Genomic DNA, 27259 nt, shown 5'->3' on the forward strand with positions numbered 1-27259 from the left:
TACCAGGACTCCCGTGTGCCATGATTTCCCATCGAATCATTTAGCTTTCGTTCAGGTGTGGCCGTCTTCTGGGCACGCCGATGACACCACTTGGCTTTGGAGGCGAGCTGGCATAAGAAGTCGGAGAACAGCACACCATGGACCGTAGAGGAGAGTAACTCCTAGAAACGGACAAACACCATTTCCAGCCAAGTACTTTGATTCACACTTAGAGCAAGCACCAGATCTGGTCGTCAGATTACCTTTGTAGTTGGCTCTCTCCACCTAGACTCAGACTCAGACCCAGACCGCCAAAATTAGGAAGCCCGTTAGAAATACAGCGGGTTAGCAATGTTCTTCACCACCTCCCCAGACGCCCTCTTCATCCCGCCCGCGACCATCGACCCCGTGGGCTTCGGCAAGGTCGCCATCGTCACGGGGTGCGGCTCGGGCGTGGGCCTCGCGTGCGCGCAGCTGCTCTTGGCGCACCAGTACTCCGTCTGCGGACTCGACGCGCGCGAGTTCAACTACGCGCTGCTCCAGGAGGCGGACCACGGCCGGTTCCATTTCCACCGCGCTGATCTCACGGGACCGAGGGCATGCGAGGATGGGGTGTATGCTGCTGTTGCTTCTTTTGGGTGAGTTCTGAGGTTGTTCAAAAAGGGGAAAGGAAGGTTATCGATGGAAGATTATGATGGACTGACGGGTGAATATCCAGCGGACATATAGACTTGCTCGTCAACGTTGCGGGCGTGATGGGATCGTTTAGCAGCGCCGACGGCGTGACGGACTCGGAGTGGGATCGGGTGGTGGCCGTGAACCTCACGGTCCCGGTCAAGATGATGAGGGCGGTGATACCCTTTATGCTCGAGAAGAAGTCAGGCGTCATCGTCAACGTCGCCAGCACGGCCGGCGTCTCGGGGGCCGTGGCTGGGATAGCGTATACGTGCAGCAAACACGGTCTGGTTCGTTCTCTTTCTCCTACTTTCTTCATCTTTTTCCTTCGCCGGGTAGACTTCTCGGAAGAAGGCTTCAGGGATAGGTAGAATATCGCTGACGCCCCTGAGGCGGTAGATTGGCGCCACCAAGAACGTGGCATGGCGGTTCCGCAAGGAAGGCATCAGGTGTAACGCGGTGCTCCCCGGCGCCATCGACTCGCGCATCGGCAAGGCCATTGCCGCCGGCCACGGAGGGGACGAGGAGTTCGACGCCGAGGCTTACGCGCAGGTCGAGCCCGTTCATGCCCTCCACGCGCAGGCGTCCGAGTCGACGCCGAATATCACGCCGCTCGAGGTCGCGCAGTCGGTGCTGTTCTTGGCCACAGACCAGGCGAGAACGATCAACGGGGTGAGTCTGCCGATTGACCAGGCTTGGAATGTTGTTTGAGGAAAATCTGGCTCTCTGTTTTTCGTGAAGGGGACCAGATATTTTGCTTTAGTATGTGACCTATCTGGTGTTGTACACGGAGATTGGAGGATATGTTTGGACTGGAGTTGTTCTTCAGAATGTGTTCCATCAATGAAATACAAATGTATTCTTGGTCTCTTACCAATCCATGTGATAGCCGATTTATATGCCTAGCACGAGAGCGAGCTCGGTATGGTGACACGAGTTTAATCGTGTTTAGACACGGTGGGCACGATTGCTCTATTACCTGTATCATCTTGAACATCTGCTTGATATAGAACACCACCTACCTACCACCTGTGATCAAATAGCCCAATGTCAAAGTACTAGGAATATGGGCAAGAAATCAATAAAAAAGCTCGGGCGTTGGTTCGAATCCTATCCCTACGGAAAACCAGCGTCCCGGTTTCTTCATCACCCGTTTAACCACCAGGTTACGTGGCCCCAGCAAGTTTGCACTATACCGGGGAGACGCTCCTTCCTCTGAATCTGTGACCCATATACCCGTTGACCTCTCATAGGAGAATGGAACACATGAGATAATAGAATAAACAAGCAAAAGGTAAGAAGCTCGGTGTGGGATATCAAATCGTTAGGTCCTCAGTCCCGTACTTACAAAAGGATCAAGCCAGTACGTCCCTTGTGATAGATAGTGAGACAACATACAGGGTCAGACTCCTTCAAATTTGAGAGTGTGAGCATCTCTGAATGTCTTTTATTCAAAATATGCCCAAGGAGGTGAAGTGTGATTAATCACATTGTGCTCAAACATTCTACTTTCATTTCATGACCAGGTAAATGTGCAGAAGTCACGAGAGGTATGTTGCTAGTTGGTGTTTTTGTTGATGCTGAAGTATCGACCGCAAAGGTAATTTCTTAGAGGTCTATCTCATCTTCGTACATGGAGTCGATAATCCGCGGAGACTGGTTTTTAATGAAGTAACAAACATACTCGAGGCGTAGGGTATCTCTAGAACTCCGTAGTACCCTCCCGCCAAGAAACATCACAGACCTTTCCCCCAAAAGACACAAAAAAAAAAAAGGCCCATATGCTCAAACGACAACCATATACCAGGGAGTCCTCAAACTTCGCCTTCCAATCCCAAGTTTACTGGGAATCGTACGGGGTCCGGACCTCGTTATTCGTCATCAAACCACAATCTTCAGCGGGGAGCTGGTGTGAAAGTTCGGCCGAAGGTTTTCCTCGTCTTCCTCAGCCTTTTCCAACCTCAAAAGCTCGAAACGGTTGGCCATGGGATTCATTGGGCGTCTGGTCGGGGGTACTTGAGTCTGGACTCGATGAGATTCGGTAGGCAAGGGCTGCGCGCATTCATCGACGTCCCACTCGATTTTAGATCCCTTGTATTTGCTGCTGACGTGTAAGTCCCAAAGCACCTGTGTCCAACAAGAAGTACGACTCACAATCGACTCATCATGCAGGTCCGCGCAAACATGGCATTATGCACAGAGTTCGTGTTGATGTAGCAGCTTCCGCCTCGGAAACTGACAGCAATGACAACCAAGTTGTGGATGTGCTCCATATCATCGCGAATCTCCTCTTCGGTGAGCTTCGGATCGCATCGTCGAAGGATGAGATTGCGACTAGCACCAATGCTGAGCTTACTCGCAACATGGCCAGGCAAAGTGAAGTGTCGATCACTCCATCGAACATCAACCTGTCATTGCGATTAGCCATACGTGACGCTGGAAACCGAACGGCGTAGCCTACTCTTTTCTGTCTGATGTATAGATCGTGGCGCCGGGTATGCTCAATGAAGGCCGCTGCGTCAGTGCCATGGAGGAAAGACACATGGGCAGTACGGTCGTAGGGTCTCATGAAGATGTCCAGGAGCTGACCACCACGCACAACGCCAACGACATCCGCGTGAGTTGTGCCTTCGGCGAGGTTCGAGATCAAGACAGTCCGCGTGGCCAAGCGCTCGAACCGAGGCCGCATAGGCAACTGGGAATCATTCTGATTCACAAACCCATGTTCAGGCTTAAGCTCAGGCTCAACGGGAGAGATTGTCGGCTCAGATTCATCGAGGGTGACAGGCTCCTCCTCAGCCCACTCACGCTTGGCAAGTTGCTGTATAGGAGGTCGGCTTGAGGTTTGATTTCCTCGCGTAGCCATGGCAGTCGTCACGCGTGGCTGGCTGATTGGGCGCTGAATCTCATTCCGAGGAGCCTCGCGTGGTGAAGTGACCTGCTTTTCAACATTATCCTCTTGATAGTTGGAGTCGTCACAGGTCAATACCTAGAAGCTCATCGCTCAGCTTGTGTCGTTTACGGGGGCGAAAGGTGGAGACCTCGACTTACAGCCAGGGTAGCTTCAGTGACACCACCTCGCATGAGGTTACGACGCAAGTTTGCTATCGAGAAGTCAGTAAGTAGAGAATCACCGGGTCTTTGATGCCCAGAAGAAGTTGCGCATAGTATAATTTGTGTGCATACCGAATTCTCGGGCCTTTTTGACAAGGATGTCATGCTCCGCGCGGGTAATAGTGACAGTGGGATAAGTCGAGTTAGCATCATTGTCGGTGTTCTTGAAGCAGACTTCGTCAGCAATCCTCACAGAGACGAAGGAAGAGATGAAGGATGGGTCATCGTGTAAGACGCACCAACTGAGCCCTGCTCGAGTAGTTAGCTTTCGTCGTGAAATATTATTCATAGGTCGGACTGAGAGTGGCTCGGTTGCTAGCGTGAACTAGGTGCAAGTGAGAGGTCTTACCTTCTGATGAGGGTATCCAGATAATTCCGGTCGATCGAGACCATAGAATCAACTGTAGATGCCATGGCCTTTGTACTCTCCGTGATTTCAATTGACCAAGGTCAATTGAATTTTTGAGTTGGAGAAATAATTCTGCCGCGTGATGTTGAGGTAGTTGCGGACGGGTAGGTGCAGGTGAGGCAGGCACCCAGAGAGCGGTACAAAGATACTTGGAATGCCTTCCCTGGTGTTGGCGCCACAGTGCCTGAAGAGCAGCTCTATCGGTTTATCGATAAGAGCGAACTGTGGCGCTTAGGTACCCACCTTCGGTAGGTAGGTTCGTTCCTCTTACCTATCGGAAGTGGTGGTTCGTGCTCCACCCATCCGCCGTCAGGTGAGTGAAGTGCCATCCTGCATCCATCCAGGCGACCTCAGGTCCAGTCTGTTCCTGGGGATGGGAGAAGGACTGCCCGTGGTCCCTGAGGCGGCACGTCATCCGGTGGGAAGTCTCGAGTCGTCCAAACCTCGTCCCTTGTTACCCAAACTCAATGTCGAAGACGGAAGCACCTTGCCTGAACATACCACAACGAAGGGGCCCCTTGGATTGGGCGCGAGAGTCACTGTAGGGATACTCTGGTTTTCGAGGTCGACCTTCACGCACACAACTAGAATGATCTTGAGGCTGTACAGACGCAAAACTCTGACACCGAACAGGAACCTCGACTTCCTCAACACTGTTTCCTGTGCCAGGAGCTGCACTGACATGCATCGAGGGTCATTCAAGTAGGGAAGGATTGCTTTTGTGACGGCGATGTTCTGGAATGTATATTCAAATTGGACGACGACGGGATAACAGTCGTAACCCATCGTTATGCGGAGGGATGCTCAGTCTAATTGATGCAGTCCAAGCTGCCCTAGTATGCACAATAGGCCCAAAATAAGTTGTATTAACTCATCACTGGGCAAGGTATTGGTAAGTCGCCGTCTTCTGAACCTCTATACGTCTCGGAGTACAGCAACGGGTTTGAAGAAGCACCCATATTGGCACGATTGTGCTTTGCTTGATACATTGGAGCGATTGAATGAATCACTGGTGCAGTCAATTTGCTTTGGTGAGGTTCCGCAAAAACAAGACGGTTTCAACGACGGAACCGTTCACCGCACGAAACTGGGAACTCCCGGTCGATTGTCGCGCCCCGTCCCAGGGATCACGACATGGGCATCCAGACTTTGAACGTCGATCTTGGCGGGACGGAAGAAGTTTGCTTTTAGTCGCAATATATGCCACTAATAAGGTATTAATGCAGACTTGCAGATTTGCTCGGTCGCATGCACGAAAACGGTCCAGCAAGTAGGAAAGATTGGCACGGCAAATCGACCCTGTGTAGGCATGATGTGCACGCAAAAACCTGCTCAGAGTTGATGCAAAGCGGGCCAAGACCCTGCGAATCTGCATCAGCGATACCAAGCAGCGAACGCTGACTGTCTCATCCCAAGTCCTCATGCCTCTGTACTCTGTACCCGTAGTCGTTACTTACGGGATGTTGGGCTGAGCGGAGGTAACTCTTAGGTGGTGTTACGAGCCACCAACATGTTAAGGTCCGAAACAGTGAGAGGCTGAGAGCCTTTCGGCGACTACCTGATGGTCTTGTGTATGTAGCTAGACGACCTGGCTATGCTTGTGAGAACCTTGGCTGGCTTAAGACAGCCTGCTGGATAACACAACGGGAATTTTCTTTTGGTGGCTTTGTTGTTCGGGTCGGGGGTTGGGGAACCCGTGAGGAGATCCGACGGGATGCACACCTCACATTGAGGGTGGCGATGGCAATAGCGGCTTGGAGCCTCGAACAAATGTTCAGGTAGATGTGCTGTCAGGTTGTTCAAAGGGAACAATTCATCAGTTGGCAATGTCATAATGGCTGCAAATCATCATGAACGGATGGAAGCGGCTGGTTATCGGTCTCGCCTCAGTCTCATGATTGATTGAAGATGTGGAGGCGCGTGTCCCGAGTAATTATTTTTAGAGGGTGTCAACACGAGGGGGGAAGGAATACGATGTGCCGGGTGGATCCCACATGCTGAACCCGATGCACCACCAGGTCGCGAACCTACAAGTCAGTGACGCTCACGTCCGTTCCGCCCTTTTCATTCGTGCCTTCTGCTTAGGCCACCGACTTAGATGCCCGGGTATCTTGGAGACAAGGCATCTGAATACTGTACAGGCAGGTATGGATACCTGAGCCCCCGTTACCCATGGGCCTTGCATTGATGTACTGTACAATGCTCTGTACGGTTCGGACTCTTCTAATTGCCATACAGGCTTTTGAGGTCTTGTTGAGTAGGCTTTGCTCTCGAGCTGGAAAACAAAAAAAAAACCGAGGTCGGGACCAACGCTTTGGAGTGGCGGGGATGCAGGCCGAGAAAGGCCCAGGGCATGTCGATACGCTAGACGGTAGAACTAAAGATCCTTAGCGCAAGGAGGCAGGTCAGGTACTGGTAAAAAGGAAGAAAGAGATGGGACTGGAAGACGGTTGGAACATGACGGCTGGTGGTTGGCGGTTGGCTGTTGGCTGTTGGCTGTTGGCTGTTGGGCAGCCTAAGAACCTGTCTGTCCATTGTCTACTGTGACTTTGTCACGACCCATCCGCTCTGCCTACCTATGCAGACGTGCCTTTCTGTACCCATATGCAGGTTATTTTTTTCTGCATTGGATGCCCCAGCCAGGAAATATTGTTTCCAGCCCTCTGTTTGGCTGGAATACCTTGCTGACTGGTCCGATGTCCTCTTCTCAGCCCGGGCTGTGCTGTGCCACCCCGTCTTTCTCAATGCATTGGTGTGTGGCCAAACAGGCTTCGCCCCTGTTCCCTAGGTACCTACTGCATCGCGTTGCCCTGCATTCCCATTTTTATTGTTATTTTTTCGTTCATACGGATTACGGCCTTGCCCGTGCCATGATTCCGTCACTACCTTAACGCGTCTTAGCCAAACTCGCACCGTTGGGTCACCACCCAAACTTCCCTAAAGCTTCGAGGAGACGCTGGGAAACCCCCGGTCCCCTTCTCCCCCAAGAGTCACTTGCACATTCGGGGGATGGGCCTTGGTTGCTGTGGATCCACCAAACCTAATCAATCGGAGCCCCATCCACGTTCCCTCCTGTTGAACCCGCCCCGAAATCTCTCCTCCCATTCCAGCGCCTTCTTAGTTAGCCTGCCTGCTGGTGCCTCTACTTCCTCCCTCTCCTGGCCGACTCCTCTTTCCTCCCATCCTGATGTGATTTGCTTCCCAGCAGCAATTCAAACGCCCTTTCTCGACGTCCGCTTTTTTGCTGTTTAATTCGAAACATCGACACTCGCTTGATTCTACCCGCTCGTTTTTGGTCGTTTATTGAAAGAGGAGGAATTCACAAACCAAACACAAGTCTCCCGGGTCCTGAATTACTCGACAAGCCAACGACAAGCCCCCCAGGTCTTGTTATTGCGAATTTACTGTGCAAAATAGGGGTGGCCACGATCCAACACCATCTCCCTCAACCACGACTACTCGATACCGAATATCGAAAGACATCAAGGGCGTCCTTCTCGGCCGACTACACTCGCTTATTAGCCCATTTTGGTTAAATTTGAAGGCCTCGACGACGTCCTCCCGCTAGGAACTTCGTCTTCATCTTCAACACACCTTAACAAATTTCACCGGGAATCTACCTCCTCCCACATCAAAATGAAGGCCGTTCAGTCTCTCGCCCTCGGCCTTGCCGTCTTCACTCCTCTGGCCTCCGCCTGGCCCAAGTGGCTTCCAGACGTCGATGCTCTGGTTGTGCGGCAAAACGATGAATCCTCAACCGGTATGTCGTACCACGTTTCCCCGGGAGCCTCCCGTCGTCACATTGTGTTTGTGAACCTCTATAGCTAACCTTACTCACCAGCCGCTGCAACTCAGACAGCGACTGCTAAGACTGGCGCCACAGCATCGGCAACAGCAACGGCACAGGAGACAAACACCGGCGGCGCGAAGACCACCAATCTCAACACCGCAAAGCTTCCTACAGGCACTGAGACGGGCACTGGCACCAAGACCGGCACCAGCAAGTCCAAGTCGACCTCTTTTGATGACACAGATCCGGCTGGTGGCATTACCATGATCACACCAGCGGCCACGGCTCAGTCTATCAACCTTTACAAAATTGGAGACTACGTCACCTGGGGATGGAACTATACAAACCTTCAGGCCTCTCCTACGGCCATCGATGTCCTTGTCTCGTGCTCATCCATGGCCCAGACCTGGACTTTGACACAGAACATGACCTTTGCTCAGCCCGCCTCCTTCACCTGGGATTCGAGCGTGCAAGCGACCGACCCCTCCGCGCCGCTGCGAAACGACGAATACACTCTTGTTATCTACGACGCGGAATCGAGCGTCAGTGCTACCGCTCAGCCCGGCTACCTAGGCGTTTATTCCAGCTTCAAGTTTGGCATGTACAAGGCTCAAGAATACAAGCCCCTGAACGAGTGGAACTGCGCAACGTGCTCTGCTGCGTCTGGTCTCGATAGCAAGGCTCTCGGCATGGCTGTCGGTATGAGCATTCTCACGGTGGCCAGTTTCACATGGTTTGTGGCGGGAGTGGGCATGTTTTAACGACGTGTTCTATAATGACTAAAAAAATTTCATCTGTAATTTTTGAATATCTAGTTGCTTTGGGGGCCTAACAAGAGCGAGGAACAAGAGTCCAGCGGTAATCATTTACGGTGGTCATTTTACACAACACAAAGGGTGGCGTTACGTGTCGAAGCATGGTCGGGCAAAATATGACTCCGCATATAGGTAAACTCAAGACGTTTATGAGTGTTATCTTGATATATAGCTTAATTGATGATACTGGCTGGTGCATGGCCGTATGAACTAGTAACTCTTCTCTACACCATTCTGAGTGAAAATCCACCGCCCTTCTCTTCCTTGTCTCTGCCCTGGAAGATGCCGCTAAAGTCGACGTCACCCAGATCCGCGGCATTCTGCCCGCGGACGGGAGCATTCGGTTCATGTCTTCGCCTTTTCTCCTGGCCAGCTTTGCTGGGAAACGTTGGAAACATGCCCTCCTTCTTGGGCTTTGGATCCTCCCTAAAATATTTGTGCTCCAGCATCTCCACGGCCGACGGTCTCGAATCCGGGTTCAACGAGAGCAGGTCGTTAAGCAATTTACACCCGGCATTCGTCAGCGTAGTGAACTTGGTCCGTATCATGGATCCCGTCGCGTTGGGCGTCTTTGGGAACCGCAAGGACCGCGCATTGGGCAGGCTCCTGAACGAGGGCCACGTCTCCTGCGTCGGCACGCCGCAAAGCTCAAAGATTTTGGTCACTTGGTCGACTTCGTTGGTGCCCTGCAGCAGCGGCTCCCGCGTCAGGAGCTCGCCAAAGATGCAGCCCACACTCCACATGTCGACGGCCTTGCCGTAGGCCCTGGCGCCGAGGAGCAGCTCGGGCGAGCGGTACCACAGAGTCACGACGAGCTGTGTCAGCTTCGGGGCTGGGTCGCCGACGTACCGCGCCATGCCAAAGTCTGCGATCTTGAGCTGGCCGCGGTTGTTAAGGAGGAGGTTCGAGGTTTTGAGGTCGCGGTGGAGAATCCAGTTGTCGTGGAGGTAGGCGACGCCGGCGGTCAGTTGTCGGAGGAGGGTTTTGACTTCGGAGAGGAGGAAGGGTTCGGGCATGTCTTCTAGGATGCTCTTGAGGTCGTGTTCAACGAACTCTAGTACTAGAAAGATACTACAAACTCTGTTGTTAGCATTCACACCTCCAAGAAAGCGGGCTCATAGATAGATTGGTCACGTACTTTTCAATCTTTGAAGTATCGTCTCCCACAACAACCTCCTCAAGGTTGACGATATTGCGATGGCTGCAATCTCGCAGGATCTGTATCTCTCGCAGCCCCGTCACAGGCAGCCCGTTGCGATCACTCGGTTCAATCTTCAACCTCTTGAGTGCAACGACCTTTCCGCTAGAAGCTTCCTTGGCCCGCGATACCCAGCCGTATGTGCCCTCCTCTATATCGTTGAGCTTGTCGTAGTTCTCCACGCTCCGGCACTTGCCCCAGCGGCCGATGGGGAAGCGCATGAGCTTCGCTGCGCCCTCCTTTGCATCTGGTGCGCCACTGTCGCCATGGGCTGTCGTCGTCCTGTCTTCCGCATCGGGCGTGAACTTCCGCCGTTTCGCTGGCCGTGTGCTGTCGTCGCCGTCGCCGTCGTTCTCGGTCCCATTGCTGCTCTTCGCCGCCTTCGCCTGCTGCGCCAATCGTTCCGCTTCAGCTGCTTTGCGCGCCTTTTCTGCTTTTAAACGTTTCTTTTCCTCCTTTTCTCGCTTCAGTTTCGCATCCAGGGCCGCGTCCTCTGCGCTGTCTGCCCACCTCGACTTGGCGTTGCTCGCCATGGTTGGCGGCGGGGGTGGTTGTGGTTTCGGTCGCAACAGATGGGAAAGCGCCTTTTACTTTAGAACTTAAGAAAGCATGTGGTGTAGATAATTCTTGAGCCTTCGTCTTGAAAGGGGTTGTCGGGAGGGCTTGTGTGTAGCAGTTTCGTTGCGGTTTACGCAACTTGGGAACGGCCCACGACTTGCAATCGCGCTGCCGTTCAAGTGGTGCAGTGAAGCAGGGATCAGGCACGGCGAATCGGCGGCTACCCTGCTCTGACTTGGTCCTATTCTTTTGTTTTTTCTCGAAGACCCGGCGGCGGGAGCTCATGCAAGTCACAGCTAGAGCTTTAGGTAGCGTCCCGGAATTGGACGTAACACTTCCCTTATCTTATCGTACCCCAAAAGTTTGGTTTGACAAAGCTCCAGAAGCTCCTCTTGCTTGTCACTGGAAACTCGCACGACGCGCAGCCGTAAACGAAACGAACGAACGAAGCGAACGAAGCGAACATCATAAAAGGCTACCTGCTTTACTTGAAACGAGAAGCCTTCCCTCGCATTGCAGTTCCACATGCACATGTGCTACTGAGGACTCGCTTCTCTTTGTCGAGGAATCCCGCGATGATCCCAACAGCTCGTTGAAGTTCAGGAATATACTCGAAATAGCAAAGACAACCTGTGGAAATAAGAAGAGATGCAGCGAATTTCTCGTCAAAGAGTTCTGTTGGACGGCCTACGAGGCGCTACCATATCCCGCGCTGTGCGGCGGACCGGCGCAGCGCATGCTTCCAGATGCTTTTCAAGCACAGTGTCGAGGCGGGATGGAGAGGAGAGGAAATGGTCCACACCCTTGGCAAAACAGCTGGCCGAAGCCATCTCGGTATTATACCTACGCTCTTCTGACCATGACTGCCTCCATCTAATGTCGTTCATATCGTAGATGACCGGTCCCGTACCTCTCGCGAGCTATATGCGCATGTGTCTGACCGGTGACATTGACGGATACTATACGGGTTTGGCTGAAGAGAACAGAGATCAGTTCGGTCTAAAGGGAGACTTTGTCACGTCACCCGAGATTTCCCAGATATTCGGCGAGCTGATTGGCATCTGGTTTGTTGCGGAGTGGTTGAGCCAGGGCAAGCCTAGTAAGGGCGTCGAGCTCATGGAGGTCGGCCCCGGACGCGGCACTCTGATGGACGATATGCTTCGTGTGAGTAGAATTGAGTTACCTGTAGCGAGTGAACGTTCACGACTGACATTACATTTATAGACTATGCAAAACTTCAAGGGGTTTGCGCAGAGCATCGACGCTATCTACATGGTTGAGGCCAGCCCTCAGCTCCGCGAGGCGCAGAAGAACCTCCTTTGCGGTCCTGACGCGCCCATGACCGAATCCAAAGTCGGCTATCACAGCGTTTGCAAGCGGACCAACTTACCCATCGTCTGGACTGAGACAATCAAGTCTATACCTCAAAGTAAGCACCGGAAATTCGTTACATCTCCGGGAGGGTTAGAAACGCTGACACCATCCCCAGGCCCCGAGAAGATGCCCCTGATCGTGGCACACGAGTTCTTTGATGCGCTCCCCATCCACGCCTTCCAAGCCGTGACCGTTCCCCCTTCCCCGCCCAAAGAGCCCATACCAGGACAACCCGCCCCGAGAAACCCCCCTCCTCGTGAACCTGAAGGACCCAAGATCGAATGGCGCGAGATGCTCGTCTCGCCGACCCCGCCAGACGCCACCCACGCAACCATGAACATACCGAAATCAGAACAGGGCGATCCGATCCCCGACTTCCAAATGACGCTTGCCACAGGCCCAACTCGCCACTCGCGTTACGTCCCCGAGACCTCATCCCGCTACCGCCGTCTGAAGGCCACCGTCCCGGACGCCGTAGCTGAGATCTGCCCCGACGCCTCCATCTACGCAGCCGACTTTGCCAGCCGCATCGGCGGCTCAAAGCAGGATCCCAAAGTCCGGCCTTCTGGCGCGGCACTGATCCTGGATTACGGCACGTCTGACACCGTCCCCATCAACTCTCTGAGAGGCATCCGCCGCCACCGCCGCGTCAGTCCCTTCTCGGAACCCGGCCTCGTCGACTTGAGCGCTGACGTCGACTTCACCGCCATCGCTGAGGCAGCGATGGTCGCAAGTGAGGGTGTCGAGGTCCACGGGCCGGTCGACCAGGGCGCGTTCCTGGGTCAGATGGGCATCAAAGAGCGTGCTGAGGTGTTAATCAAGCAAGTCAAAGCCAAGGCGGCCGCTGATAAGGCGCAGGCCATCGAGGGTGCCTGGAAGCGTCTTGTTGACCGTGGCCCCGGCGGGATGGGTAAGGTCTACAAGGCCATGGCCATCTTGCCTGAGAATGATGGAAAGAGGCGTCCCGTCGGCTTTGGCGGCGATGTGTAAGAACTGCCATGTGCTTTTAATTTAGGAACCACTTGTAGAATGATACCAAACGAGAGCAAACTCAAGAGCATTATTTGCGATCATATAATTGACAATGGGGTACCTCCAACCTCTACATGACAATGAACCTTCTCTCCTGAATGACGGAAACCGAGTATACTACGCCAACGCCGCCCTCGAAGTGCATACTTTACACTGCAATTACGCAATTGCTGCTTTTGCTGATGCCCGAAACCCAAAAATGCCCACCGTCTATTTCTTGCTTACAAGCTTGGCGTCTTCCTCATCAGAATCATCCGAGAACCTGTCGCCATCTTCTCCGACTGCGAAGATGGTCTCTCCATCCAAAGACTCGCGAGGAATGTGTCTTTGTGGCTGCGCTTGGGGCATGGTCGCCGGTGCGGCCGACGAGCCACCGTGGCCAGGAGTGGACGTTGGAGCAGTGGTGTTGTTCTTGCCCAATTGGGCTTCCTCGTCGTCATCGTCCGAATCAATACCGCCAATATCAGCCATCGTGAACGTGCCATCGTCGTCTTGTGCAATTTCGTCACTCATGGCGAAGCGGCGATTGTTCGCTGTCGGTCTCCAGACGTAGGCAATGAATGCAACATCGGCGAAGTAGACAAGATTCAGCCAGCCATCGAGGACGAACCACCGTGACTTCCAGTGGAAGGGAACGTAGTCGGGGTCGCTAACCGATGCGAAGCTGAAGCTGTTGAAGAAGAAAAAGCCGAAGATGACGAAAATGCTGATCAGGATACACCACCATAGCTTCTTGTACATGGCTTCCTTTGCATGCTGCTTGCGCTCACGCAGATCCTTGAGCGTGAAGTTCAGAGAGTTCAGCGTCCAGATGTAGAACCCAGTAAGTGTACCTGCAAGAGGGAGGACGATGAGAAGCACGAAAGGTCCTATAGTGTGTTAGTCCATAACGGTCTGAGTTGCTCGAGGTATCAGGTTATGACGGCTTACCAGCAGCGTCTGGGGTAATCAGCAAGCTGGTGATCGCATACACGAGCCCGAAGACAAAGTGGGCAATCGCAAGCCAGCGTACCCAGATCATCGTTCGCCCGAGCGTGTGTTTTACTACACCATAGCCCATGCAGACAATGAGCAACAGGAAGAATGAGAATGAGTTACGAGCGGCGTTCAAAATGGCTACTATTACTAGCAACACCTTGGAGCCGATGTTTGCACCATTTCGGTTGAGGTAATCTATTTTGGGTCAATTTACGGCTTGCAACTGAGAAAAGGGAGCCTCACCATAGAAGCCCCACGTCAAGAGCATCTCCACAACGAGGAAAATAATGATGGCCGTAATGTAATTCTGAACCGGTACTGTGGTTTGTGAGTAGATTGGCAACAACGGCATTGAACCTTTCGACTTACGAATATCATGGCGGTGCTGGTAGTACAAAAAGCCCCAGAATACGGCGACTAGAGCATAGAGGATAGTGATTCCGCCGTAGAAGGGTAGCTTCGGGATTTGAGTCGCAGGCAGCTCGCCGTAGGCATTGCGGAACTCTACGACAGCGGTAAACTCGCCCGCGGTGAACTTATCGGTCAGGACGCAGTAATAGCCCGTCTTCTTGATCATGTATTTGGTGCTCTGGGGTTCCTTGAGGTGAATGGCTTTCGTTTCGATAATGTTCTTCGACTTAGTCGTGGCTTCTTTATCGATGATGAACTTGCCAATGTCGGTCTCGTTACAGTAGTTCTTCTGAACGAATGCTTCCTGGCAAATGCCGATTTTCTGTTTGAAACGGAGTGTCAGTCACCCATTAGAGTTGTTCTCAGGCCTCTCGAGCGAGGGTATCTCACATTCTCTGCATCCGGAGTCTCGCGAACGCCAATCAAGTCCTCGTCTTTCCACTCGAAGATAACCAAGCTCACGGTAGGATCCTGGTCCGCTGGCGCTTCCTTCGGGATGAACATAACGTTGATGTAAGGGTCGACAGGTCCGCCCCAGGCGCTGCGGCTGTACATGCCTGCGTTGAACCATTATCAGTATCGTGTTGTGCATAGCATCTACGCTCTATAGCCACTGTCGGAATTACCTGAGCATCTCTGTCTATTTTCGTCCGTTTGGTCCTATGGGAGCGAAGTCAAATTAGCTTCTAATGGCACCCGAGTAGGTGTGTCGCAATCATTGCTTCAAGATAGAAGTCTTACCATCTTCACCTCTAGAGCATTAGCCGCCCAGAGGGACATGCCCAGGACGGAGGCATAGAGCCACGCCTTCATCTCGAGGATGGGGTACCGTAGACCGGAAGACTGCGACGGAGAGGAGGTATTTAAGGTTTGGTCGACTAGAAGTCGAGGGGAGGCGATCGCTACGTGATGCTCGCCTTGGGTGTCAAGCTCCAGCCAGCTCTAATTACGACGATGTTGCTGAGACGATGATCGCGTGTAACATGCCGAACCGAAAGGGGGCATGCGACTTGGATACGGTTGGAAAATGGCGCTGAGAGATCGTGAATTTCAGCAAATCCGGCCAATTCGGATACGTTGCACGGAAACGGTGTTGAAGGGAGCTTGTAGCAGATGCAAGTCTGTCAGTGCCAGCCTGGCAGACAGGAACCGGACCTTGCGCGAAACTTGCAGCGTGAGGGAGGTGCGTGCCAAGCTCCGAGGTACGTACGCTTAGTGACTGCTGGAACTTTCAACACTTGGAGAGTTTCATTGGTCAGTACGCCAGGAGCACTGCGCTACTGGATTTTACGCAGAGCTGCTAGGTGAAACACAGGTACCTTTATGTATATTGAGAGGCAGATATCCCTACTAGGTAGTTAAAGAAGGTAGCTTAGGTACCTGAAGGTAAGGGAACCTACCCGTAAGGTAGGGAGGACAGGTTACCTCAGCCCCGTACAAGGTAAATGGTGCCGCCGCACGGCAGCCAACCCGCTAGGGCCGACGACGGGAGCCACCCTGCCAGGTTGTCTAATCGTCGCTCCCGCATGATCGTTGGTGAAGATTCCTGTCGCGTTTCCCCAGCTCAGATTCAACTTCCGCCATTATTGTATAGCGCGGCTACGACAATACACCCACCTCTTCCACATCGCAATTTCGCCATTATAAGTCTGTCAGCCTCAATCAACCCCGCCTGAGGATCAATAACCGTTGACGGCGACAATGGGTAAAAACACAGACAAGCTCTATATCACCCATTCCGAGTGGTCATCATCGGATGCCTACTCTGCCAGCGCTGGCGCCAATGTCAATTCGCGGTCGCGAGGCTCCTTTCGCCGTTTACCCTTCAACTTTTGTGCCGCCAGCCTCCAGCCCTTCAAGAATCCAGTCTGCACTAGAGATGGTACCATCTTTGACGTCGAAATCATCAGCTCGTGGTTGGACAAGCACAACACAAACCCTGTCAATGGCGAGCCATTAAACGCTAAAGACCTGATCAAGCTCAACTTTTCAAGAAATGCCGAAACCGACTCGAGGAGCGCAGGCTTAAGCGATGGCCAAGGCGATCTGATCGATCCCGTCACCTTCAAAGTCTTCACTGACAATACCCACATCGTTGCGATTCGACATGGAACATATGCAAACGTCTTCGCCTGGGAGACCGTCGAGCGAATGAATATCAAGGCGAAGAACTGGCAGGATCTTGTTGACGACGAAAAGTTCACAAGAGCGGATATCATTACCTTGCAGGACCCCCAAAATGCTGCTAGCAGAGACTTAAGCCAGTTCAAATACCTCAAGGATGGCGAAGATGCTATCCTAAGCAAAGAGCAAGAGGAGGAGCGGAAGAATGGCAACGTCAACATTGATGCGCTGGGCAGGATTGGTGATAAGGTTCTGCGGGCAAAGGAGGCTGTCGAGAAAGCGAGAATGGAGCGTGATGGAGGCACCGACGTCAACCGCTCTTCAGGTGCCGTTGTGAAGGCGGCATCGGCAGCACAAAGGAAATCCATGGTAACGGAGAAGAAGATCCCGTCAAATGCTGCGGTCTACACCAACGGCAGAGCTGCCGCCAGTTTTACCAGCACAGGCCTCACGCCCGAGACGAGTGGCGAGCGGGCACTCTTGACGGACGAAGAGTATATGCTCAAGCCGAAACGGGTCAAGATCAAAGGTTATGTCCGCATAGAGACGAACTTAGGCGATCTCAACATCGAACTGTATCCAGAATACGCACCTCGCGCCGTATGGAACTTTACGAGACTGGCCCAGAAGGGCTATTATAAGGGTGTCACCTTCCACCGAAACATCAGAAACTTCATGCTCCAAGGAGGCGATCCCTCGGGCACCGGCAAGGGCGGCACCAGCATCTGGGGGAAGAACTTTGAAGACGAGTTCGATGGGCCTTTGACGCATGATGCTCGCGGCGTTCTTAGCATGGCAAACAAAGGCAAGAATACCAACTCTAGCCAGTTTTTCATCATCTATCGGCCAACAAAGCACCTAGACAACAAGCATACTGTATTTGGTAAGGTTGTCGGTGGTCTCGACGTGCTCTCCAAGATGGAAGACGTTCCCACTGATGGGTCCGACAGACCTCTCAACAAGATCGTTATGAAAGACGTGGTGGTCTATCTGGATCCGTTCCAAGAGTTCCTCAAGGAAAAAAGCGAGATCGAGAATCTGGAAAAGAAGAGGCAGGCAATAGCCTTGAGTGGAGGTACAGAGGACGACAAGACAACGTGGACGGGCAAGCGAATCCGAGCCGACGGCACTGTGGACAGTGGGAACGCCGGTGCTGGCGTGGGCAAATACCTGAAGTCGCAGGGCTCCGCTACTACAGATAGGGGAGCGGCCGACCTGGATACTTGGGAAGAGCCGGCCAAAAAGAAGTTCAAAAGTGGCGGATTCGGCAATTTCGATAACTGGTGAGACATCGTTGCCGAGTTGACGCCGATATAGTTTAAAGGCTACGGGACGAAGAAAAGACATGATACCCCTTTTGACCATCTGACTGCGCATCCAAAGCTACTAGGATTATCTGCGCACCATCTATGTATATGTCTATTGATACAAAGGCAGCAAGCGATTCAGCCACGCCTCACTAAGCTCTCCAACTCTATACGATCAAGTCGGACGATATATGTGTCTGTGGCATCCGATTCCAGGATACATCAGACCACGGAATATACACCTCCTTGTCCCGAACCATGAGTGCCACTCCATGAGCTTGCATCAACCCCGACTCTTCGAGTATTGCTCTCAACCGGTCGACGACAAAGTCTTTGACTTCTTGCGTACAACATGATGAAACGCCAACCAAATACAACGGCCACACAATCGTATTGCTTGCGGAAGCAAGGGTCATAAACCGCTCGGCATCGTTGCTGCGGCCCTTTGCGTAGGTTGGATCTTGCAGAGTTGGTCCATTGAAAGATCTCGGGCTGGGCGGCGTTTCAGCCACGGACAACGGCGAAGACGACGATGCGGAAATTGAAGGGGACCGCACAATTCGAGACGGAGACTTCGTTACTGGTACAATGGCTGACGCTGAGCCGCCGCCGCCTCCAAATATGGCGTCTCTGAAGTTGACAACACCAAAATGTTGAGGAATGCTTGCCAACACAGTTTCACAAAGTTTCTCCAACAATTCGACAGATTTTGCCAGCTGCAATCTTGCTTCGTACGGCCAGAGCATAATGTGTTGACCCTGAAAGCATTTGAAAAGCTCTCCGAGGATGGTCTCGTGTACCATCATCCTTATCGATCGGACGCCGTTCCAAGTCGCGGCCAGCCCTAGCGTGGCGTATACATCACAGCGGTGACCATCAAAAACGGCTGGGTGTGCTGTCGCAAGCCTCACGGATCTGTATCTCCACGTTTCAGGCAAATCGGCAATAACATCCGCAAAGTCTTGATCGACGTTGGACAGCTGGTTGATGATATCGGCCGTCTGGTTAAGTTTCCCGCTGTTGATGTCGTACCGCAACTGCATAACCTTGTATATGGGACCAGATAATCGCCAGCCCGGGTCAGTTCCGCCCGAAAGCATACCCAGCTGGTTCCGGAGGTCGATGAGAGACTGCGGCATGGGCATGTCTCTCTGCATACAGTTGATGAGGACGATCTGCGTCAGCATCATGAACATTCGTGCTCCTGCTCTGGTTCTGAACTGGCCGAGGCCTCGCATCTTGGCCAGAGCAGAGGCACCGTTGAGATGGTTTTGCCATGCTCTCACTGTCTGGTTGGTACGACCGCTTAACATTTCGTAGGTTCCCAACACGAGAATGGACAACATGGTGGTGTCCTTGACAGCCTCAACTGGATCCCTTAAAGCATCATTTGTCATTTTGAGAGCGGCGCCATAGCTCCGACGCGACCAGTCCATCATTTCTGCACACATTGTCAGGTGTGAAAGGCCTGCCAAGCCGACAGCGGCAATACTCGCCATCACGCCGTCCGCTTGTCGACTGGGCAGCATGCTGGCGGGACGCCAGACATCAAAGATGAAGTCATAATTCTGATGGCAGGCATTCTCGTCCATGGAGACATAGCGAGAAAAGAAGAAGGCCGTGCCACGTTCCTGGTATGAGGGCGACAAAGAGTACAAAGGCCTTGCGCGTGGTGCCGTTGACCAGTGCCCGTCTTCATCATCATCGCTATCGGAGGAGGAGGAGGACCATTGGATCTGCCGTGGCCGATGCCTAATAGTCATATTCTGCATCGTGGGATCCATGGGACGAGGTGGATATTGGCGCCGACCACCGGGTCTCACGGCCGTTCCAGGACTCGGGTCGGAGCTGTCGTGGTCGGTGCTTGCTATTACATTTTCGGAGGACGATCCGGCACTCGAGGCCTGTGCATTCTTTAAGCGACCCCTTGCCTTCGTTTTGGCAGCTTTTTTGATGACGTGTGAACTCTCATCTCGGAACATGAGGTCGACGAGGTTTCGGTAGCCAGGACATTGTTGCTGTCGCTTCTCACACTGGCCGCAGCCGGGCTCCTTTTGATCACACTATTGGCGTCGCCATTAGCCTAAAGTCAGGGGACTCTCCCGCCGTACGGCGAGAAGACGTTGCCTACTCGCCGCCATACAAGAGACTTTTGGTAATCAACAACGAGGGCAAACCTGGCTGCACGAGTCGCGGAATATTTACAGTAAGGATAGGGAACTTACCCTGATCTTGCGCTCACGACAGTTGGAACAGCCCTTGGACGGCTTACCACAGTAGACCATGCTGGAGACACGGGTATCTCACCCAGAGCAGCCAAGAGGACCAGAGGAAAAGGTCCAACAGAAAAAAGCCACGATGCGAAGTTGAGAAGAGACCAGTGTTAGGTTAAGAGCTGAGTAATGAGATGGATCGCTTCATGTGGGTGCCATGATCAGATCAGATCATGACACTGGATCTACTCCGTTATGCAATGGCGATCGAAGCGGGGAGGTGCGAGGCCAAGACGACTGGGCAGAAGATTTAATTTGGGGAGCAAACCGCGGGCAGCCCGATGGAAGAGAGAGGGAAAAAAAAAAAAACAAGATGGTCACATCCTCTCAACGGGAGAATCCTCCCGGGTCCTTTGGGGGTCGAGAATGCGAGATGACGGACTGCGGCGGCGAGGAGGGGTGCCAGGTTTCCTTGATGTGGTCGATCAGGAGGGACAACGGCTGCAGTCTGCAATTGGACGTTGAACGTGTAAGTGGCACACACGCGCACGCCTCGTTGTGTTTGAGCCTGTGAGGGTAGGTATCCGTACGGCGAGCCGCGAAAGGTTCTGGACGACTGAAGAATGAGTGAGGAGAGGAGATGTGGGGGAGTGAGGAGCCAGAGAGGGTTGAGGAAAGTGAGTGAGATTGGAGACTGAGAGTGAGAGTGAGCCTGAGCCTGAGCCTGGCCTCCTCCTCCCTTTCCTCTCCTGTAGGGATGGGGAGACGACCTGAGAGCGGGATGTGTGTGCGTTATCGCCTTATTCGCCTCCTCTCCGCGGCACCGACACGCCGCACCAGCAGCTGTCATCTTTTGGTTTGCAGCAGCAGCAGCACCCTCACTTTCCGCAGGTTGCACTATTGCCCATCGTCTTTTGGCCGCGTCTAGGCCCTTTCGGAACAAACGACCGACCGGGGGCTTCGCGGGACTGGAACCCCTCGGAGGAGCTACTGCAGTGACGGACAGTTCGTGAGCGCCGAACTGGGGCCTCCTGGGGTCTTCTGGAGCCCTGTGAGGTGCCGAGGTTTGATCCATATTGCATTTTTATTGACCTTTTTCAGACTTTTTGTCACCGGTTCCAACGGTCGAGCAGCAAATTACAAACCACATGTCTGCGGTCCGGGGCCCTGTTGCCGCCTTTCCGTCTTTCTCGAATATCTCTCGGGAACAATCCAACGGCCGTCCCCGATCGATCGTCGGTCTGCATGTACCCCTTTTGTTCTGGCATTATCCTATGTCGTATTTGTAGTCTATGTGACTCGTTGTCGTCGTCACCATCGCCGGTCGAGACTTGAACTCGTGGAATACCTTTAGAGAGAGAGAGAGAGAGAGAGAGAGAGAGAGAGAGAGAGAGGGAGAGAGCATACGTACGAATCTTCGTACGAGTATCCGTATGTCGCCCATGTCACCGACGGGAATGGCTGCAGCTCGCGTGCGGCATGCATCGAGTAGGGCTTCCAGCGGAGCTGAGGCCAGGGTTGATATTGTTTTAGCTCCGTTTTCCCAGCCAAATGCCCAGCCCTTTTTCTACGAAATTAGTACGAATACAGCCTACTGCCGCCGGCTGCATGCTGATTTCTAACGGTCTCTCCCAATCCCGTTCTTCGTTCAATCCCGGTGGGCTCCACGAGAAACAGAGAGACCGAGAAGCAGCGGCCTAAACCTGCATACCAAGGCCCACGCCTCGCTTCCTTCAAATTCCCTCCGGTACTCTGCATTTCTGCGGTGACCGCCGAAAGGTGACTGGTCGCTTTCTGGGGCGGCACGCTGTGATCTGGCAATCTGTCGGGTTCGCTTCCCTGTCGCAGCTCCAGAGGAAAAGGGCTGAATCGAAATCATGCCCTGTCCAACTCCTCGAACCATTTCTGCTGTCAGAGGTATCACTGCAGAAGAGACATACGGATGCAAATTGAACAGTTGATTGGGCATTCTTGGAGGCCTCGTCACCAGTGACCGGGTCCGAGTCGACGAAAAGCTGCGTTTCCTCCCGCTGCATTGGTCTACCACTGCAGAAAAAAGCAACGGGCCCTTGATGTTGTCTAAGACACAGACAGACTATTCATTCAAGTTTCAACAGCGATGACGCCGCCAGGATTGGTGTTCCTCCCTCGAGCCTTGGTTGGAGCCTGAACGTCTGCCATGGCCAGAGACATACGGAGCATTGCCGCCGGCGATACAAACAACACAACAACCAGTTCTAATTGGGACTTCAAGCTCGTTATTTGATTGAAAAGGAATGATGATATGTGACATGTGATGGTTGCATATGCGCACAACTGTCTGGTATCTACGAATATCCACGCCAAAATGCAATCCAAAATCGATTGACCGACCTATTACACCAAGGCTTTCACACGGGCCCACAGTCTCTGCCTCTTGCTCTTGGTATTGCTCCGGCGGCTATGAGGGGGAATATTAGACAAAATTCCAAATGCTCGGGGGGGTCTCGCATCGAGATGCGGATGCCAACCACTTACAGTTCCTTTTGCGACTGCGCTTCTTCCTTTTGCGGTTGCTTTTGGGACGTTGTTGCAGGCGCAATTACAGCCTCTTTTGTTGCAACCTCGGTCGGGGCCCCAGCCGCCGCAGCAGTTGTACCATCGCTGCCGCCGATTCCAACGGTGAGAAGCTTCGGGTTGGAGTCGAAAAGCGAGCCGGACTGGTCGGTGCCGTTTGACGAGCTGACGTCGTCGTAGGGAAACGCGTAGCCGCGGCCGTCGGGACTGACCTCGTGGCAGATGCGCGAGTAGTGGTTCGTCCGGACGTCCTTGTAATAGTTGGCCACGCTCTCCCCCTCAGGCTGCCGATCGTTGATGAGCAGTGTCGACCGATTAAACGCCGCCGCGATGCGGGCCCCGATGGCCCCCATCTCGGCCTGGTTATTGGGGTACCCGCCAAACGGCCCCGTGCTACAGCTGAAGATGTCGCGGGCAGCGGGCTGGGCAAAGGAGCCGACGGAGCCGAACGTCAGGAGGTTATCGGAGCCCACGCGGCCCTTGACGTCGCCCCATTCGGCCTGCGTGTTGACGGTGAGGTCGGCGGAGCGGTACTTGTCCCACACGGCATCCACGTAGGGCTGGTAGTACCCGTTGAAGAGGTTTTGGTTCATGACGATACCCGAGTTGGGGCTCAGGGCGCGCAGGTTGGCAGATCCATCGGCCGTACGCACGACGAGGTTACTCCAGCCCGCGCCGTCGGCGGCATCTTGCGCCTTGAGCTTGTCGCAGATGGTGTCGAGGGCATTGCTCGGGAACCCTGGCACGTTGGTGACGGTACCGGCATCGTTCTCGAGCGTCAGGGACACGGGGATGCTGACAAAGTCGACGTACGAGATATTGACGTAGACCTGAAAGCTGTTGAAGGTGAACTCGCAGAAGCCCCAGTTGAGATTGTAATTAGGGTCCGCCGGGTTGGTCGCCGAGGGCTCCACCACGGCCGGGCCCGGGTTCAGGAAGAACTTAAGCGGGCCGTCCCGAGAGAACCATATACGGCCGCCGGCAATCTGAGGGATGGTCAGCTTCTTTGTCGATCCCGGTGCGCCGAGCGGGATCGCGGTATCAGCGCCGACGTCCTGGAGGATGTTCGAGGGCGAGCTCGGGTAGTAGCCGGTGACGCCGTCGGCCTGGAGGAGGAAGACGGCGTTGTTGCGGTTGAGGTCGAGGCCGGTTACGTAGGCGTAGGCGTTGGAGGAGCCCGTGTTGTTCTTGAGAACGATGTCGAGGGTTGATCTCGTCATGGCTTCTTCTGTTACGCGTTGATATATTGCTGTGTTTTCTGTTCTATGTCTCTTCTCTGGTGGGCCAAGGGCTTTCAAGCTATTTTCCCAAAAAATGGATGACGGCTCAAGCCTTTTTATTATCCAAGACGGCGTCCCCTCCGGTTCCAAGCTTGATGGGCCCGTACCTTGGAACGTCGACAAGCGCGACTAATACCTCTTTGGCCAGGGTGGCCATGTGCAAGTTTTCTTTTGGGGCCCCCTGCCCTCCAACAGGATCTACAGGTGACTATCGGGTGGCTCGAACTGATTATAAACAGCCCAGTACGGATACGCGACGCGCAAGTGTGATGTGTTGGACTCTCCCTCCCTTTGCTGGCACGGGCTGGATATGACGGAATCGTCGACATGGATATGCGGGACTAGTTCGCCTCTTGACCCCACTAGCAATGGACGTGTTGTCTTGCCCGGTTTTTATTTGGTGACGAGACGGGCTCCACGCTTTGGTCGGCAGACGGTGGGCTCCCCATAAGGCTCCTCCTCGTGGTCTTGGGTGAGGTGTTGTGCCTTAGTTTTCGAGAAGTGGTGGAGTGTAAGAAAGCAGCGCAGTTCTTTTTCACGCCACTCTCGTGTAAGTGAGAGGAGGGTCAAGGGCGCATGCAACCAAGTATTGCTCGTTCCAAAGAGGTATCGGTAGTTGTCCAGATATTCATCCATCCGTAAAGCACTCACGGCACTCAAACCCGAGTAACTTACCAATATCTGCACGATCCTGCGGTCAGAACCACAGAATCTGGGGTAATGATGTCTCGGCCCGGGCTTCTTTTCTCGAAACCCTTGTGGGGTGTAGGAACGATCACCCGCCCCCCGGGATGGATGAAGAGACTTCAACTTCACTCGACAGAGTAATCCTGGAGGTTGCGCCCCAACTCCCGGCGACGCTACCGAACAGCTGCGGGAGCCTCCGAGACGGACGGTGAGAGGCCAGTTAGTCGTCGATCGCTCCTCGTTCATGTGCCTTCTTTTTTGGGGTATGGAGGGGGACTAAAGGGCATGCATGTGCGGGCGGCTGATCCCCCTCCAAGGAACAGTTTTTGGAGACGCGTTTTCCTGGGGAATCGCGAGACATTCTTGACTGCCGGTTGGTTAAACCGTCTGGCTGTCAAAAGTCGGGTCAGATGACGGGCTCCTCGACTAGATGTGTTGAACCTATTGCTTACTGCTTAGTGCGGAACGGCAATGATCCGCCTTTTCGGGCCCTTGGTGGTCTGGGAAGTGTTGCAATATTAGCTGACGTCTCAAACGTCGTTGGTGGGAGTCTGAGATAAATTTCCTCTCTGCAACGAACTGTTTGGTCATCCGATCTATCAGCTCCTTTATGGTCAAAGATCCTGCCACATTTGGCGCCCGCCTCATCATGAGAACGGTTTTTTCACTTGGGAAACCAAGCCCCTTGGCATATCACAGCGTGATGGTCAAGTCATCGAATGGCAAAACGTAGTTATGTAAGAACGTGTAGTGGATATCATTCGTGGTCATCGTAAGTGGTAAAGAAGTAACATCATCTGATGAACGAAGCGCATGATCGTCTGACGGCCTGCCCTCCTTCTCAGGTCAAAACACAACACCCAGAGACGCCTTAAGCTATGCCGGTAAGAGAGAAAATGAGAAAGCATAAGCTCCCCATTGTCCGAAAAAATGAAGACCGAGCAGACCCAACCTGCCGGGACGAAAGAAGAAGACGAAAGGAGAAAGATCAGATGAACCATATTCCCAAAAGAACCAATCCAACGACCAGAGACCACGACGGCGCCTCTAACGTCCCAGCGGCGGCAGCAACACCACCATCACCGCCACCATCACCCTCTCCACCAGAGCCTGGTGTTCCAGAAACAGTCTGGTTGTTGGCCATGTTGGTCTGTTTCGTGAAGAAGAAGTCGGGCGCGTCCGGGATGATACATACGGCGTCCGGCGCCGTCGGATCCGCGCACCGGCCCTTATGGTCGGCCTTGCGCGCGTCGAGAGACGAGTTGAAATAGGCCCTGACCGACGCCACCGTCAAGATGGCGTCCTGCTTGGGCGGTCCCCCCGACCAGAGCGGGTTCCCGTTGCTCCAGTGCTGGAGGATCAGGTGGCCCCCTTCCGTGGGCACGGCACTGCCGTTCATAGAGCCCAGGACTTTCCCGTCGGCGTAGAATGTGACGGCGTTGGGGAGGTAATCGATACGGTACTCGTGGAAGGCCGCGGTTGGGTCGAAGCCGAGGTTGACTTTAAAGAAGTTGCCCGTGCCGGCGGCGTTGTAGCCCTTTTCGAGCGAGGCGCGGGACTGGAGGACGATGTTGACGGGGTAGGTATTGTTTGACGAGTTGAATTCTCTTGTGAGGAACTCCATGTCGATCTCTTGAGTGTCATTGTGGTACTGTTCTTGATGTTAGTGAACTTGATACAACATGTAAATGGACGCATGTGGTATACGGCAACGTACCCAGAAGAAGGCAGCACACGTCCCAGCAACATCCGGGATCTTCATCATCGCCCTGAAAGAACCATACTGCACATCCTGACGCGCCGAGTCGATCTCCGCGCCCGGCACCAGGCCGTTCGTCGTGGCGCTCTCGACAAGAAGCTGCAGTCCGGCGTCAGGCTTTGTCGAGCTGAGCCCGAACGAGCTCGACCCTTCGTGGACAGAGGCGACGTTTTCGGTCATGAACTTTTCTCCCAGGGGTCCGCGGGCGTTTGTGTTTGTCTTGTTGAACTCTTGACGCGCCCAGTCCGTGTTTTTTGTAATGTTCTTGACTTTGGTAAAGTCTGTCTCGATGAGGTCGGTGAAGACCTCCATGGTGCCGGTGATGTTGGTGGCATAGCCGCATTCGCAGGCTGCGCGTGCGAGGGTCGGGAGCAAGCTGGCCACAAGCAGGCATGCTGTTGTAGGATTTCTCATGGTGATTTTGTGACAATATATGTAGATGGACGAAAGTGTGTGTGGGCAAAGATTGTTTTTGGTCTTTACGGGACCGTGTAAGTGACGTGAGTTTGCGAATAGTTCTACTACTACCAGAGTAGTACAAGTATCCAAAGTTTTTGACAGAGAAGTAGAGCCAGTCCAAGCACGCCTTTGACACAGTCAAGACATGTAGAGAGGCTAAGGGATGACAGGATGCAAGTGAAGCAAAGGATGACGCTCAGACGAAGATGGGGGCGAGTGAGGAGGAGGGCGAGTGGAAGAACAGAGACGGAGCAACGGCGCAAGATGGAACACAACAACACCAACAACAAACGGATGAGCAGGCAGATACAAAAACCGAAGGATGGGCAGGATCATCGGTAGACTATGTAGTAGCTCCACAGAGCGCAGAACCATGCAGTGCAACCAGACCATCGTGCCAGTGCCTCTGGCTGAACGGGGTGCTTCATCTACGGGAGCCGAAAATACAACGCTCCCCGCGACTTTCCCCATGTAGGCACCCATCACAGACACCCGAAGCCCTCCCTAGATGGCCTGGTTCAACGGACGGACTCGAAGTCAG

The 27259-nt window shown here is 53.6% G+C and overlaps 10 protein-coding genes across 10 annotated transcripts; 5 read left to right on the forward strand and 5 right to left on the reverse strand.

Annotated features, from left to right (window-relative positions):
- Positions 1-137: 137 nt before the first annotated feature.
- On the forward strand, positions 138-621 carry N0V96_008624 (uncharacterized protein; the record flags this gene model as incomplete). The annotated part of the gene is made up of 2 exons (XM_065758403.1): positions 138-144; positions 353-621. 2 exons carry the CDS (start codon positions 138-140, stop codon positions 619-621), a joined length of 276 nt encoding a protein of 91 aa, XP_065613158.1.
- Positions 622-821: 200 nt separating this feature from the next.
- On the forward strand, positions 822-1365 carry N0V96_008625 (uncharacterized protein; the record flags this gene model as incomplete). Its single annotated transcript, XM_065758404.1, has 2 exons — positions 822-830; positions 1054-1365. 2 exons carry the CDS (start codon positions 822-824, stop codon positions 1363-1365), a joined length of 321 nt encoding a protein of 106 aa, XP_065613159.1.
- A 6448-nt stretch (positions 1366-7813) lies between these two features.
- On the forward strand, positions 7814-8728 carry N0V96_008626 (uncharacterized protein; the record flags this gene model as incomplete). Its single annotated transcript, XM_065758405.1, has 2 exons — positions 7814-7822; positions 8033-8728. 2 exons carry the CDS (start codon positions 7814-7816, stop codon positions 8726-8728), a joined length of 705 nt encoding a protein of 234 aa, XP_065613160.1.
- A 278-nt stretch (positions 8729-9006) lies between these two features.
- N0V96_008627 (uncharacterized protein) lies at positions 9007-10513 on the reverse strand (the record flags this gene model as incomplete). Its single annotated transcript, XM_053197913.2, has 2 exons — positions 9007-9853; positions 9921-10513. 2 exons carry the CDS (start codon positions 10511-10513, stop codon positions 9007-9009), a joined length of 1440 nt encoding a protein of 479 aa, XP_053044701.2.
- A 1180-nt stretch (positions 10514-11693) lies between these two features.
- Positions 11694-12902, forward strand: N0V96_008628 (uncharacterized protein; the record flags this gene model as incomplete). The annotated part of the gene is made up of 2 exons (XM_065758406.1): positions 11694-11702; positions 11763-12902. The coding sequence occupies 2 exons, from the start codon at positions 11694-11696 to the stop codon at positions 12900-12902; spliced, it is 1149 nt and encodes a 382-aa protein (XP_065613161.1).
- A 252-nt stretch (positions 12903-13154) lies between these two features.
- Positions 13155-14888, reverse strand: PTM1 (Membrane protein ptm1; the record flags this gene model as incomplete). Its single annotated transcript, XM_053197915.2, has 5 exons — positions 13155-13813; positions 13875-14117; positions 14166-14240; positions 14292-14655; positions 14724-14888. The coding sequence occupies 5 exons, from the start codon at positions 14886-14888 to the stop codon at positions 13155-13157; spliced, it is 1506 nt and encodes a 501-aa protein (XP_053044703.2).
- Positions 14889-16034: 1146 nt separating this feature from the next.
- Positions 16035-17744, forward strand: cyp8 (cyclophilin peptidyl-prolyl cis-trans isomerase Cyp8; the record flags this gene model as incomplete). Its single annotated transcript, XM_053197916.1, has 1 exon — positions 16035-17744. The coding sequence occupies one exon, from the start codon at positions 16035-16037 to the stop codon at positions 17742-17744; it is 1710 nt and encodes a 569-aa protein (XP_053044704.1).
- Positions 17745-17931: 187 nt separating this feature from the next.
- N0V96_008631 (uncharacterized protein) lies at positions 17932-19263 on the reverse strand (the record flags this gene model as incomplete). The annotated part of the gene is made up of 2 exons (XM_065758407.1): positions 17932-19205; positions 19257-19263. 2 exons carry the CDS (start codon positions 19261-19263, stop codon positions 17932-17934), a joined length of 1281 nt encoding a protein of 426 aa, XP_065613162.1.
- A 3227-nt stretch (positions 19264-22490) lies between these two features.
- N0V96_008632 (uncharacterized protein) lies at positions 22491-23753 on the reverse strand (the record flags this gene model as incomplete). Its single annotated transcript, XM_053197918.1, has 1 exon — positions 22491-23753. One exon carries the CDS (start codon positions 23751-23753, stop codon positions 22491-22493), a length of 1263 nt encoding a protein of 420 aa, XP_053044706.1.
- Positions 23754-25488: 1735 nt separating this feature from the next.
- On the reverse strand, positions 25489-26291 carry N0V96_008633 (uncharacterized protein; the record flags this gene model as incomplete). The annotated part of the gene is made up of 2 exons (XM_065758408.1): positions 25489-26156; positions 26285-26291. The coding sequence occupies 2 exons, from the start codon at positions 26289-26291 to the stop codon at positions 25489-25491; spliced, it is 675 nt and encodes a 224-aa protein (XP_065613163.1).
- Positions 26292-27259: the final 968 nt, after the last annotated feature.

This window comes from Colletotrichum fioriniae (genome assembly GCF_027942845.1).
Source record: "Colletotrichum fioriniae strain IMI 355084 chromosome Unknown scaffold_10, whole genome shotgun sequence".
NCBI classification, from domain to species: domain Eukaryota; kingdom Fungi; phylum Ascomycota; class Sordariomycetes; order Glomerellales; family Glomerellaceae; genus Colletotrichum; species Colletotrichum fioriniae.